The sequence below is a fragment of the Lissotriton vulgaris genome, chromosome 1_1 (assembly GCF_964263255.1).
Source record: "Lissotriton vulgaris chromosome 1_1, aLisVul1.2, whole genome shotgun sequence".
Taxonomy (NCBI): Eukaryota; Metazoa; Chordata; class Amphibia; order Caudata; family Salamandridae; genus Lissotriton; species Lissotriton vulgaris.
In genome coordinates this window covers 672,317,308-672,333,404 of record NC_141685.1, presented here as the reverse complement: position 1 = coordinate 672,333,404, position 16,097 = coordinate 672,317,308, and the positions used below count along the sequence as shown (strand labels likewise).

At 42.2% G+C, this 16,097-nt stretch overlaps 1 protein-coding gene across 3 annotated transcripts in view; it reads left to right on the top strand.

Annotated features, from left to right (window-relative positions):
* The window catches only part of CDC14A (cell division cycle 14A), a 541,681-nt gene that overhangs the window by 426,816 nt on the left and 98,768 nt on the right, over positions 1-16,097 (top strand). For all 3 annotated transcript variants that reach the window (XM_086954444.1, XM_086954436.1, XM_086954453.1), the window contains 2 exons: positions 1,336-1,474; positions 4,283-4,442. In XM_086954444.1, coding sequence (XP_086810570.1) covers positions 1,336-1,474; positions 4,283-4,442 — 299 coding nt within the window. The remainder of the gene's footprint in view (positions 1-1,335; positions 1,475-4,282; positions 4,443-16,097) is intronic.

Genomic DNA, 16,097 nt, shown 5'->3' with positions numbered 1-16,097 from the left:
TAAGAAAATATTCAGAACACTGTTTTCACCAATATTATGACAGAAAATTCAAGGGGAGTTTTAATGATTCATTGATAATCAGAATCAGGTAAACATTTACTGTTTGGAAACCGAAAAGGGGTGGGTGGAGTTGTGCGACAAACAGGGTTCACTTCTATTGAAGTTGAATTATTGAGATACTTTATTGATGTGCCTTTAATCATTTATTACCCAGCAACAAATTATACCATCTTTCTAGTAGCATTTCATGAATCAGTTGAACCCACCATATAGTATAAAACACCTTTTCACTTTGGTGTGCATGTAAATCATTTCCAGCATTGAATGATTTTGTTTTTCGACCACAACTAAACACATAAGTACTTTCTCTCATCACCAGACCCTATAGGAGAGGGAAGTTGGATGAGAAATGGGAAGCAGGAGCGAGGATTGCGGATTCAAAGATAGTGAGGAATAAGAACTGAAGAGTGAGGGAAGAGAATGATCTACAACGGATAGCGTGCATTCTAGTAGGCTATCATCATTTACCCATAGCACTCATTGCTCTTGAGGAGGTTGGGACGAAGAGTGAGGGGTGTGAAATAACGGGGGAATGAGGGATGCAGAGTAAAAGATGACCAATGTGGTAAAGGAAAGAAGGGGGAGGAATAGGGACCATGAAGGGGTGTGGAGTAACCTAGGATATGGTCTGAAGAACGAGATGGGAGGGATGAGGTTAAGGATGCTGAACAAGGATTAGGGAATAAGCAGATAAGTTATGGTGGAAGTATGATCAATGAAGGCCAATTAGAGAGGGATGAGCAACGAGGTGTGGGGAATGAAGAATGAGAGGAGTTAAGGAATGAGCGAAGCGAAAGCTGGAAATGTCCTAAGTGGATGCTCTACTATAGAGACAACTCATCTAATTCCTCGCTGTAGCAGCCTTTTATGTTTTAAAGAACGTCTTTTTTTATTTTAACTCTTATTGCAGCCTTTGAAAGGTGTTGTCTAATTCGATTTAAGCCCCATATATTTGCTTCAGTGCCTGTTGGCCCCTGTACCCACACCTTAAAATTCTCACAAATCTGCCTGCAGTTTTCAGGTCTGTCACCTTTTTGTGTTTGTCAGCTATGTTAAATTATAATTTCTTAAACTCCAGTATCCAGTGCGATTTTGATTCTCCTCTTTTGAATCTCTCCTCTTTTATATGTCAATTGATGTTTCTGCCTTGAATGTGAATCTTGCCTTTGCTTAATGTTCTTGTAAGTTGCCTGAAGTAGGCAGTTTTACACTCCTAATGAATTTTGATTGTAGTAGATGCAAATGCATTTTAATAAAAACACGTCTCATTTGCAGCGGGTCTAGGAAGGACAGGTACATTGATAGCATGCTATATGATGAAGCACTACAGATTTACTCATGCCGAAGCTATTGCTTGGATTCGAATATGTCGTCCAGGTTCCATCATAGGACCGCAGCAGCATTTTCTAGAAGAGTAAGTATAGTAGAGCAAAAATTGTGTCAATCGCTTCTAGTCGTTGGCTGTCCCCTTAATGTTATCCGTAGCATGTATTGTATGAATTAAAAACCTTTCTGCCAAGCCTGAAATAGAATACTGCAGTAAAGCACAAGGAAGCACATGTGCACCAAATCCAGTATGTAGGATGTGGAGACAGAGGCCACGGTCCTGAATGAAGTCTATGCCTGAGTTCCCACACTTCCTGACCAGGGGAACCTTGGAGTGTAAACCAATGTTTCCGATGGGGTTCGTGACCCACCTTCGGTAGTTTGCCCCGAGTAGCACTGCAAAAGGTAAGTGATAATATATGACCAAGATATGCGATGTAGCAACACAATATTGCACACCAAGCAAAATTAAAAAAGATAAATATGCAAGTTCTGAATGCCACAAAAATAGAATTGGATAAATGGTTCGATATCAACCATTACAAAATTCCCATAAGCATTTGTGGAAATCAACCACTTAATGCTGGTCATTCTTTATGGTGGAAAATGCTTCAAAAAGAGTTCACTTTTGGGACTTTAGTCAGCCCTGGTGACTGTGTGATTCTGAACAGCATGTACATGGAATTAGATTGAAGTTGAGTCTTTTCAAATGCTTATTTTTAAAAGCGCCAAGGTTTGGGCACAGTCTGTCACAAATTCCACACCTGGAGTGCTCTTCCTTTCCTTGTGGCATCTTCAGTCTGGATGAACCCCAAAATAAAGAGCAGATGAGGTCAATGGTGGTGCCGAAAATGCATCCTGGTGTGACCATTGTATTGTTCACAGTGGGGGCTGGCAGGGGGCCTCATCACTAAATGAGGTGTAAATAAGTGCAGCAGCAGGCCCACCAAAGGAAGCCGTTTTCGCTGCTGATTAATTACTCCTACAGTGAAACACTTCTCCTACAGTGTGGCCTCAGATACAGAGGGGAAGGGGGAGGAGGTTGTTGCGACTTCAGGGGCGTTCCTCAATCTGCATTACACAGGGCTGGACCATCACGCAATACTTTTTACATTCAGACCATCCCTGCCCTCCTGGGCCGCATTGTCAAATTAAAGAAGATGGGGAACGGACTGAGTTAAATTAAAAAAGATGGGGCACGCCGTGCCCTTCCGATCCCGCCTACTTCTATCACTGAAGAGGACCTCACATTTTCACTATATAAGTAAGACCATTGACACTGTTTACCCTAGAGAGACACACTGTCACTGCCTTTCAATTTTAGACACAGTGAAAGAGTTCATCAGTGGTATCGAAGGTTCCTGTTTGTGAATGAGTTAGGCCCACACCAAGCAAAGGAGTTTTCTCGCAGGCGAGCGAGACCGACTTCCTCTGGAGGCTTCTTTCCGTTTCAGAGACTTGCATAGGGAGGCCGATTGAGTGAATATAGTACGAGAGCATGGGTTGTAGGGTCAGGGGTTGAACTGGCTGGGCAGAAGAGTAAAGGAACCAGGGTTTATAAAGGCACGGGTAAAGCAGGCTCAGAGCTGGACTGGTAGGTGTGGCATGGATTGAGAGAGCCAATGAGCGAGGGAGACTGGGAAGGCAGAGCAGCAGAAGCCTAGGGTATGAGGCAGGCTGAGAGATGAACAGGAAAATGGTCTTACTGAGAGCCAGGGCAGGAAAGGAAGCAGATTGAGAGCTGTGTGGAAGGTGGCCGTACACACGGTACCAGGAAGTTAGACTTGCTCCCAGTGAGTGAGTGGCTCACTTCCATTTAATAGCCCAAGAGGTTTTTTGATGTATTTGTATCAAACAATGACTACAAGCGGTAAATTGGAGTACTGAAGTGTCCGTGATACCAAGGTAGTAGCTAGAAAATAAAAACACCCCACTTGAACCATTTCCCTCACCATACCGCTAATCACACTTGGGTGCAAAGTGAGCCAACCTGACCATGGTTAGAGGAATGCCTTTCACCCCTTTCATCATCCTTCCTTCCATCTATCCATCCTGTCACCCTTGTTTATATTCACCAATTCATCTGTCCATTTCCATCCTTTCACTCAACCACCCATCAATATATCCATGCATCTACCTACCCATCCTTTCACCTGTTTATCTCTTCATACTTCCATCCATTCCGTTTTTTATTTTTCACCCTTCCTTACTGCCTTTCACCCTTTCTTCCTGATTTCCTCTTGTTTCCTTCCAACCTTCTTTTCTGCTCCTGCTTTCCACCTACTCATCGATTATCTTGCATGCTTACTTTCTTTCTCATCTTTCTTGTGCTCGTTTTTTCTGCTTGTCCACCTCCCTTACCACTCTGACCTGGTATTCCCAGCAGTGTTCTTTATGAGCATCTTGTAATCAGATCTGCCGACCAAAGAGGCTCCTAAACAAGCAACAAAGGTTTTATTGGGACGTATTTGACCATCATATGGACCCAGTGGCATTCCCCTGCGAAAGCTGCTTAAGTGTGTGTGTGGGGGTGGGAGTGGTGGGGGGGAGGGGGGTTCTTACGCCACTGAGTGCTACCATTGTTAAGGGTCCTTAAGAGAGTACATGGTTTGCTGAAAACATTAGGTTTCATGTGCTTATGTTTATGGATCTTCCCGGGTCTTTGTCTCTCAATTTCATTGGTTCTTCAATCCTCTGGTTTGATTTCTCAAATTGTTCCCCCAATGGTGTATACTTTGAATGCCTTTTTAATGTTAATACTTTGCAATGTGGCACCAACACTCCAATTCCTATAGCACCTTTAACTGTATATATATTTTCATTAAAGAAGCGGCAATAACATTCTTCCCTTTGATCTGCAATAAACGCTCAATCATTTCTCATTGTGGTGTACCAGAAAGCAAGCAGGCCTCTGGATCCAGGGGGATATCTTCCGATCGAAGCAGAAACCAAGAAGACTGGAGGATGGCGGCATGACCAGGATCCTTACTGGATTTGAGGACATCTCGATTAGTGGCAATTATAACAGAATACCGAGCTTGGATAGAGGTGGAGAAGTAAGATTTGTTTATATCCTTTCTACTAAAACCACATTGGCTGTTTCAGATGTTTACATTTATCAGTTAATCATTGATCATTCCACACTATCTTTGTTCTTGTTAAAAAAACACTGTTCTCATATACCCCTTTGTGATAAGAATTATTTTTCAAAATATTAGTGCTTTTATGAATTGTGCGTTATAGAAGTCCTGGATAATAACACTATTAAGCCTACTTAACTACTACCCAGCTTCCATATATAGTATTGTTGCATTTAAAACCTAATTCGCATAGCTTTTCTTAAAATAATTATTTGATTAATGCTGCATATTCCCATTTAATGGCTGATATTGTATTCCTAATTTCACAAACTTTGTTCAGAAATATTGCAACAGCAAATTGGTTCCTGTGTGATTGTCACTTAGACGAAATCTGGAGCTTCCACTATTGTGTGTATCCTGCACATATTCAGTAAGTTTCGGACACATCAGTTTTGAACCAGCTTTTGCGAGCAAAGAAAGAGGAAGTGGACGAAGCGCGCAGTGGCAACATCTGACCATGTACACTTATCAGTTCTGTCTTCTACCTGCCCAGCATGCAGCCAAAAATGCCACAGCCAAAACACCCATCCTGAATTCTGTACAAATTCTGCATATGGTTGGGGTATGTTAATGTTCAGAGAACTGTCTAATGGTTTCAGCTTGAATTTTCCTTTGGGTACCTGTTTTCCAAGACTGATATGTAGATCATTGGTGCCTTTCCGTTGATATAAGGGTACACATGAGATACAAATGGTGGCATGGAATGCATATAGAGTAGTTATGACTGGTTCAGATAAATACAAAGGTAAATGAGACACATGCTGTATGAGTGAACATCAGGATTCACTATTTGAGATTGTCATCATTTGTGTCTTTGAAGCCTATAAGAAAAGGCTTCTTAGAGCAATAAAAAGTAACTGCAATAATAATTCACCTGTACGTATTCTATGTCACCCGGCTTTCAATTCCCTCATCTTGAGGAGTAATGCAAACACTTCACACTCTGATAATGGTTAAAAAGGACTAGCACTTGCTCTTCCTAGAGTTAATTAAATTAATTGAATATTCCTAGAATCTGAGACCAGTAATCACCACTGTCAAGCCTCAGATACCAAGAGGAAATGCCCTGTGTAGGTGAACCTTTTTCTCCATTTAATGGAAGTGCAGAATAAGATTAGTCGGTGATAATGATCCGTGAGCACAAGAGAAGGAATATGTACAAGGAATACTATTCCCCAGATTTTCGGTACTATGAAGCATTATCACGATTAGCAAGTCTTGATGTCTATAGGTCGTGAAAACCCTGATGAAGTCAATTGTTAACAGCTACTGTGACGAAACACGTGCTGGCCGGCTGGAATTATACCATTTGAAGTAACTAATAAACAAAGAATTAATCATATACGGCTGTGATACTGTTTTCGCGACAGTTGGAGTGCTGGTAACTTGTTTACTGCATATTAAAGGAATCTGTCCCTGACCTGGAAAGCAAGGGAGTGGCTACATATCCCATCTACTGAGCAACCAAATGAATTGCAAACATTTTGCCTTTTACTACAAGAGTTTTATTATTTATAATTCAGACAATAATTGTGAGCCAACGTTTCTGTTGCCACTCCAAAACTGGTGTATGTAGCGCATTAGTTTTTTTTTCATCGTTCTTGTTTAGGAACTCACATTTCTGGAAAACTAAGCATGCATACCATTAATTTACTGAGGCAATTAGCCTTCTTGCTAGCTTGGGACATCCACGACAATGTGACCACCCTCACACCTTCTCTAGCATTGCCGCCATTTCTTACTTTTATTTTTCCTCTTTATTGAGAGTGTGCACTCCATGTCTTGGAGCTCTTCAGGTTTTGTGCAGCAGACAATGTGGAGCTATGACAAGACAAGACAAGAAATGGTTCTTTTAACTTCACATTAGGGGTAGGAATACAATAACATGTTTTTTTGCTTTACATATTTTATTAGGAAGTAATACGTTCATGTTCTAAATCACAAATGTGTTTGCATTATTATCCACATACACAAGACAAAAAAACATTTCTTTTGGCCATCCCTGCGTCTCTGAATGCAGCTCATTACCTCTAATGTAACATTAAAGGTCACAGAAATCTCCAGCCACTGCTAATCGATAAGGCATAGAAATATGAGTTAGGGCCAGTTTATGGAGAGCTTCTCTACTACACCTATAAACATATTCACTCAACTTTTCCTCCCGAAGCATCCAGAGATTTTTAACGTATACCTGACATAGACGTTTTTACCTGGGCATAAAAGACCCTTATGCTGTGATGTAGTTAATGTATGCTCCCAAAAAACTTTCATATGATGCACAACTGCTCGCCATATTTTTCCCACTAGCCTCCAATCACAGGTTCTACTTCGGTAATTCTTTTAATTTGAGCATTGTCTCATTCTGTGCTCTGTAAAAACCACTTCTTTTATGAGGATTCGTGTGGTGTCCATACAACATATTGTATTAACTGTCAATTTTGTAAACTAGATGGGTATCTTGATTGGTCAGATGGCGAAACAAACTCATCAATGTAAATCCTTTAATAAGAAAGTCATTATTCACTCAAGAAATATCCCGCATGAGTTCACGTTGTCACCATTATGAATAACATTCCTTCCTTGTCCACGTCTTTTTATATTTTGTGTCTTCCATGACATTCCGCTGTCTATTCTGAATAATTAATTTATCTAAAATTTCATTTTTCTGAAGTGTATAATTTTTCTTCTTTACTTAGTCACTCATACTCAGTGGCCTAAAACCCATTTCATTGCAGAAGTTTCTCCTCAGAATATTTACCAAAGGGATAAAACAACCAAGAACTCAACCATACCAGTGCTTAATTTGAGCCTGTGGATTCTGGTGCTCGGCACCGGCACTTAATTGTCAATACCGGCACTTACAACCAACTAATGCCTGCCACCAAAGCCATCCTTATTGCTTTGGAGGCCTCAAATAGTTTGAACTGTCGCACTTGTATCAGTGCAATATTAGTAGTTGTGCAGGTACTGTCATTTGGTACTGCTGGACTGGCAATGGGTAGTGCAAGCTGCAGTGGCCTCCTTGCAAGGGCCCTGGCACTTACTGGCATTGAGCCACACACTTACACATACAAGCGATCACATCCAGATCATGCTCAAGCAAGGCGCACTGCAATATGACAAGTTATTTTCCTTGCAGTTCCTTTGCACAAATGCCTTATTTCTTACATACTGTTATTGTTTGTGTACTACTTAGTGCATCTTTATTTTGTCTTGTTCGAAAACGGGCTAGAGAAGTATGTCTGCCTTTTGAACTGCCATTTAAACATTAAAATATGTTTATGACCATTTAGTTTTGGGATTTAGAATGCACTTAACAAAAGTAACTTTTGTAATCATGAAAAAACACTGTAGTTTGATGAATCTTTATAGTCTACAGATTCAGATTGTTAGAGGCAAGTCTGCATTGGGGTACTTTGGGTCCCTGGGAATTTGCTTCTCCAAAGTTGCAAGCACTTTCCCTGTCTGAAGGTGCTTCCTGTGAGAAAGACAGTTTCATTTTTTCAGTGGTGTGTGTTATTGGTAGGTAATGTCCCAATCTAGGTTTTATCCTAGTTGTCAAACTAGGAGTTTAAATTGTGTTATCAAGAATTGGGAGTAAGAACAATTTGGTATGTCAGAATTATGACTTTGCAATGATTTTTTTGTTGAAAATAAACTGCAGAAGGCTGAATTGTGGTGTTCGGTGTAAGAGTAAAATCAATCTTAGATCTTGTTGCATGATGAGTATGATGTAAAGAGGATATTCCCACCCTCGAGAGGACCACCATTTATTAAATGTTGTTAGAGTAATCGTAACGTCCTGTTCCATACACCTTTAACAGTGCAGTGATAGGTCAAAAAATACTTGGCTAAATACAGATTAGTCTCGAATACTAAAGCCTTCCATAGAACGCATGTGCCATATATATGAGTGAATGACAGTAGTGAGACAACATCCACATGCAGTTACATCATTATCCCTTAATTGCTGGGCTCCATAACATTTTGCCCCACATTATGTATCCACGCCAAATTTGCATCCTTTTTTTTTTTCAACATACTGATGATTCTAAAGATACCCAGGGTTTGTGGATACCGCTGGAGGGAACCGAGAAAATAGGCAAAATATACCAACGTTTTCCGTTTCGAGGGGAAAATGGGAAAAAGTGGTCCGGATAAGAGTCTGTTTCCCCTGAAAATGGCGTATGCAAACAGTTTCATGTGATCGTTACTATCTTCTCAGCTTTCAGAAACATGCAGAGCTGAATTTTAAAAAAGAGAGAATTTTTTTTTACCACAGTTTTGCCATTTTTAAAAGAGGTAGCCCATTTTTCCTGTTTTTTGTGCTCTCAACCTACTTCCAGTTTGTGGTGGAAACCAGTGTGAAACCCATGGGTGATCCAGGAAAGCTATAGATTTCTGTAAAGTACACAGAATTCCGAATTCAGCAAGGGGTCATGTGTAGATCCTTCAAAGTTTTCCCAAATAAACTAACTGTTGAAATAAGGAAAATTGAAAATGAGTAGGAAAACAATTGCCATTTGTGACAACGTTTTCACCTGTCACAATGGTCAATTTACAAATGCAAGACCCGATGATCCGGGGTATGCGCTGGTCTCCGGAGTGGGAGGACCGCATCTCGCTTTATGCAGATGATCTCCTACTTTATCTGACTTCTCTGAGGCGATCCCTGATTCTTGTCCTGGACATTCTTGCGGTTTTTGGCAGGTTCTCCCGGTACTCTATTAACTGGAGTAAATCCCTGTGGTTTTTCTTGGCAGGAGAGCCGCCTATCCCGCCGAAAGGGTGCCCAATACAACTACGTACTGAGGGCTTCAAATATCTGGGGATTTTTCTCTCCCTAAACCCATCACTTTGCTACCTTCGAAATTTGCTCCCCCCCCCTGACCAGGCTGTGTAAAGACATCAACAGATGGAAGTCCCTTCCTATTTTCCTACTGGGAAAAGCGGCCTTTTTTAAAATGATGTCTTTGCCACGGTTCCTATATGCCCCGACAGGAGTCCTTGGACACGGTCCCAGTGTCCTACTTCAGGGAAGTGGAAGGCCTTCAGCGGGACTTATTGTCCACGCATCGCCCTCAGTAAACTTACCCTGAACTGGTATGATGGGGGCATCGGCCTCCCCGATATCAAAAATACATTTGGGCGGCCAATCTAGCTGCCACCAACCATGGCACTTATACGTTTCCCGGAGATCCAGGCTACAGCGTAGATAGATGGCTCCTATCGGGTGGGAACTATAATCGAGCCCTTTACTCCAGACCACGATGCTTTAAACTCACGGGACCCACCAAGCATTCCGTCCATGTCTGGCATATCGCTACTGCGTGCCTTGGATGGAAGCACAGACTCACACTTGCGACCCCGCTATGGGATTCAGAGCAGTTGGGTAGTTTGGGGAAAAGTAAATGATTTGCCAAATGGGACCTTATAGGACTTTCACACATAGGCGATTTATGGGACAAAACGGAGTTCAAGTCATTCACCACTCTGCAACAACAGTTCAAGCTGGCTGACACAGAATTCTTCCGTTATACGCACGTTAGACATGCACTGCGCTCCCTTCTCCAGAATGGCACCACCCTACCTGAATCCTCCCCATTAGAAGACCGAATTTTAGACAGACATATCCCAGATAAAACTATTTCACTGGTATATAAGGAATTGATTAACAACATGCCAGACCCTCTTCAGTCACTGCGGGACACATGGTCCAGAGATGGAATCGAGATGGACAACGAGGAATGGCAGGAAGCTGTCTCCTCGCCTAGAACCGTAGCAATACCTGCGCGCCTACGACTAGTCCAACTTAAAATACTCCACAGGAATTATGTAACAGGACCCCAGCTGGTATGGATGGGGAGGATAGATGGGTCGTCTGTAGACGGGGATGCGGCCAGGTGGGTACCTTCATGCACATCATCTGGGAATGTGACCATATTCAACCCTACTGGCATAATGTACACAATACCATTAATACAGTGTTATCCATGCAACTTATGCTTAAAGCTCGTAAATGCCTTCGGAATATATGGGAGCCGACTGATCTAAATGATTACTTAACACAATGGGTCACTCTGAGGCTTATGCTCGCTAAGAGAAATATTGCACAGCGGTGGGGAGCATCTCACCCTCCTGTGGTGAGTGACTGTAAGAAAGATTTGGATTGGTCAATGTATAAAAAGAAGGCAGTATATTAAACCTGCGGCTGCCCTATGAAGTGGGCATGTGTATGGGGCTTGTGGAATTCTTATTGTGGGGATATATTTCAATCCCCCCCCCCCTCTCCCCTGACAGTGAAGACCCCTCCTCCCCCTCGACCTTCCTAATGCGGTTTTGCACCGATTATTTTTTCCTATTGTCCTCACGTGGCTCGTCTTATTGCTTCCTCTGTAGTGTACCTGATATGCTGATGGTGTGTAATAAAAAGTGTTACCATTTTTTTTTTACAAATGCAATATACCATTACATCCGCTAGACCCTTATGATGGTAAGATTTATAAAGGGTTTGTGAGTTCTCCAAGAACCCAAGGTACCCAGAGCCAACAACTAAGGAGCTGCACCTTATAGTGGTTTTTCATTGTGTACCAAGTACAGACCAACTCATATGGGGAAATATGTAAAGTGAAAAATCGGTATCAAGGAAACCTACGTATTTTGTAAATGGCAATCAGATATGGAGTTTAGGAGCAGTGGCTGTTTGTGCATCTCTGAATTTGTTTGGGCCCATCGTAGCGTATGATTTAGAGGGTACTTTCCAAAACTCCTTCTTGCTTACATTTGGAAGGAATGAATGCAATGAAACTAATTGGTTATAACACTTGTTCCACTATTCTATGCTCCCACATTTCTTCCTGAAAAAATGCTACCTCGCGTGTTTGCATTGCCTAGTACCCGCAACAGCAAACTGGTACAACACAATATGGACTAATAACCTTTTTCCACTAAAAACGGACCCTTTTTTCCAAAGCGATAGGTGTGGATCTTAGACCCTAGTTTATCAGCACCCTGGGAAACCTAGTAATCTTGCACATTTTTGAAAACTAAACACCTGGGGGAATCCAGTGTGGGTCACTTGCATGGCTGCATGGCTCTCACCAGGGTTGTTTAACCCCAAATCCCATGCAAACCTCAAACTTTGACCAAAGAATACACATTTTCCTCACATATCTGTGATGGAATGTTCTGGAATCTCTAGGGAACCACAAACGTTCTTCCACCCAGCATTTTCCAAAGTTTTACAATACAAATAGTACCACACGTGTGTGTGTGTGTACACACCATGTGGTCATGACAGGAAACTGTCCAAAACCCAACTTGGACACATCACATTTTTCCTCTCAAAACGGACTTTTTTTTTTACAAATTGTGTACTTGTGTATTTTTCGACCTTTTGTGGACTCTTGGTCCAGCCAGACAAGTGGCTCAGTGTTTTTATCAGCACACATGGGGTACCGCTGGGTTGTAGTAATTTTGTGGATTCCTCCTTATTCCAGACGTTTCCATCACTGAAATGCAATGAAAATTTGTGGTTTATGCAAAGGTTGAGGTTTGCAGGTTATTGTGGGTAAGAAAACTTCCTGGGATACATGCTAAGCACACCACCCATGTCCCCTCTCGATTTCTAACTTTCTGAATTGTCTGGGTCCGGTAGTTTTCTCCAGATGGCGGCTTATACAAGCCCAAACTTGCAGCCATTCACCATGTTAAGTGAGAAGATATTGTGATTTAGCCCCACTCTCCTGGTCTCTATGGATAGATACCGTGGGCCAGATGCAATAAGATACCGATTGCAATCGGTGGTTAAGAATTGGGAACAGACTTTTTGCAACTAATCTATGTACTAATATCTCCGTTCGCAAAATAAGTAACCATATGTGATTGGTGGAGGACATACCTAATCAATAATAAATTCAACTGGCTACGATCTCCGGAATGGTGGACAGGAAGAGGCAGCAACGCACTATCCCTATGACTGCATTTCAAAATAGAAAACATTTTGATTATTTTAAAGGAAATTTGGTTGCTTTAAAAAAAAAAAAAGTCCGTTTTGAAAAACCAAAGGTAAAGAGGTTCAAAGATTCAGCTACCAACCTAAGTAGGGAGTCTGTAACTGTTCATTAGTTTGCAACCAGAATTACGATCTCAAACTATTAACTTTACCAACTCGTAAAATGGCTAACTAAATGAGAAAAGAGGATTTTGAGGGCAAATGCTTTGATTTTGGTTGTCACATGCCTGCAAAATCCCTTAGATTAGAGTTTACCAGTCTGTGGACTGTGACCCACTAGTGGGTCGCCAGCAGATTTTTGGTGGAGCACAAAAGTGCAAGCAATAAATAAAGAAGCTTTTAATTTCTGTATTTATCTTGTCACGTTTGCTGCACTTCAAAGAAAAGGGCAAATGTCAGGCTATGTCTACTGACAAAGTGCTGCTTATTTTTTTTTAACGTGGGGATTGGTGTTTAAAAACTCATCTCACTTTGCAGTCCGAGAAAGAGAAGAGAAGAGAAGTGAATTGTGTGACAATCTTGCTGAAGTATATGGAGTGAGGACAGAAATGCTGTAGGATGTCATTTTGTTTGTATCACACAAGCTATAATGTAAACTGTACACATTCAGCGGTTCCGAACGGAGAAATTGAGCTTTTTTTCGTAATTCTGAAATGTGATTAAGACAAAGATTTTAATAGGATCAAAACAAATCAAGACAGTTTACTTGAGAATGCAGAAATTATGAATATTCAATTAAATCTGAGTCCACACATTTGTGTGAAATATAGTTTTGTCAGTAAAATTGTATGTCTGTGGAAATGTAGCAGACATTTCATTGGAAGATGCGCTGTCTGTAAATGACAGTGCTCTACTACACAGTGTTTTAGTCGTATAAAAAAATCTCCTGCCTCATGTCCATGAAGGTCAGGTGGGTTGCGAAAGTTTGTCATTCTAAAAATTGAGTCATGGTTCTAAATTGTTTGGGGAGCTGTTGGAAAGTGGGTTATTGGTAGGGGCAAATGTAGGTCTGCCACTGGCAATAAAGCCACTAACACATTGTGGAGAAGTGTGGCTCAATGGTTAGAGCGGCAGACCCTGATGCAGAGGTCTAGCACGGGACCAGGGTTCAATTCTCCTCCTCGGCGGGTCTTGCGCTCAAAATTCCACGGACCTGATAATTCTTGCCTCGGTGCCTATTCTAATCATAGAGTCCCACTCTGCAACTCTGGGCAATAGCTTGCTTAATCTCCACAACGGCCCCCACAACGCTAAGGGTGCCTGGCCTTCACCCTGGGGGTGCCCAGGAAGGACACCTCATAGGGAAAGCCAGGACGGGTTCCACAGCGGTATTCGTACAATCGCCTTGAGACCCTTGCGGGTGAGTAGTGCGCTATACAAGTATCAATTTACAATTTACAATTGTAGGACTCAGCATAGGTCTTAGAAAATTATTCCTATGCTCAACCCTTGGTAACGTGGTTGAGAGCAGACAGGCTTAACTTCAAAGACAGGCATGTAAAGCATTTAAAAACACCATTTCAGTAAATAATTAAGACACAACGCATAATAAAAATCCAACACCAATTCATAAAGATAGGAAATATTTTTTAAATTACACCACAACAACAACATTCGAATGTAGGGAACCGGAGATATGAATTTTCAAATATTTAATAAAATATAGCACTTAGAAGATTATAGCACCATATTGTGATACCTGCTCGCGATAGACCGGGCCAAAGTCAAAGTTTCAGACCGGGCGCGATGGAGCCCTGAGCGGCTACAGCTTACGCCAGGTCCCGGTCTTAGTTTCTACCTTTGGACTTGGAAACTTTTCTGGAGCTTTTCTCCTCGAGGCTTCACGAAGCTCCCAACCAGTCTGGATTTGGTGAGGGTTCGCCGGCTTGACTTGTGACGAGGTCCCGGTCAACCTCCCTGGAGCAGATTTTGAAAATTTCCCAAGATCGCTTCAGCTGGGCAACCCAGGAATCCAGGCCGATTTGTATTTCACTCCCGCTAAACTTTTTGCTTGGGGGATAAGGCCTACTTCAGAGTGTCCAAGGTGCGGCAAAGCAGCGGCAAATCTATTACATATGCTTTATGACTGTGATAAATTGCTAGCACTGCGAACAATGATTGCTGAGTTTTGGCAGGAGGTGTTTGGGCATCCAGTAGCCGAATCTCCAACCCTCTATATTTTGGGCTACGATAACACTCTGAAACATACTAAGGCGGAAGAAGTATCACTCTTCTTTTTTTTTTTTTTTTTTTTTTTTTTTTTTTTTTTTTTTAAACCTTTATTCATCAGAAACATAGTACACAGCGTCTGCCTACAACCACTGCGGGCCGGCCGCTATGACAATAATTAGCCTTCCAAGGTACCTTGCACTGCAGATAAAGGATAAAAAATCACAAATATCAACACTACGGTGGACTGGCAAGGAGCCACAGGAGGAGGATAGGGAGGGTTTCATTTTGTAATTTAGACGAATCGTCCTAAAGTCAGATCGGGTGGCCGAAAGGGCGGACCAAATAAAGGGATATACACAAGTTAAACATCATTATCGAGAAACTGGCGTAAATCAGCACAATAAGGATAAACAAGCATCGAAATACATATCACCCCAGTTAGCGCCCGCCCAGTCAATTTGTCACATAAGGAGTTGCATTCAAGCTGGTATACGGTATAGTAGGATATAAGAGGGATCATTATATGACAACGATGAAAGGATCCTACGACATGCAGAAAGGCACTTATTACAAGGGAAAATTAGCAGCAGAGAATGCGCCCTCAAACAGTAGTATAAGAGGGAAGGAAGAGCAGGATTTGTAATCATTCAGTAATTATGCATTAAAGTCGATATCATGGTCGTGAATCAATAAACCTTGCGACAGTAACACAGACGCAAAGCACGAGAATCCGTCCCAGAAAGAACTAAACCCAACCCCCATCTGACCCGAGATACGAAAGAAGAAGAAGGAAACAAGAGAAAGAACAAGAAGAAAGGCCATAGAAACAAAAAGAAAACGAAAGTCAAGCCCCAACCCCCCCACCCTGCACGTCGAAGAGGCTACGCCCCCCCCCCCCCCTACTAACGTGCCTGTCGCCCCAAGAGTACCCACATAAGGGAAAAGACGGGGGAAAGTCAACACAAGCAGACTCCCGCCCCACCCCATTCGCACAAAGCAGCTCAGGCGCGATCACAAAACAGACCAGCAGGTCGACAAACAATGGCGGCGTCGTAGTACAGTTCAGCAAAGCGTCCACATCATAATGAGTGACCGGGGATCAGTCCTGCGATGCAAAAAGGAAGAGTTCACCCCTGTCCCAACTTTACCCTTCCATCAATACGTAGCCACTGAAAGTTTGCAATGGGGCACCGCCCCGAATGAACAAGACGGCCAGGCGGGTAGAACAAAAGCAATTCAGCGAGAGATCTCAGAGGCAGGGGACTGACAAGTAGTCTCCTGAGGACATGTAGGCACAGGAACAAAGCTCCGAGCAAATCCCTCAGGTTGCGACCCGGTAGTGGCATCACAAGATAGCCGGGTGGTGAAACAGGCCCATGAGGGGA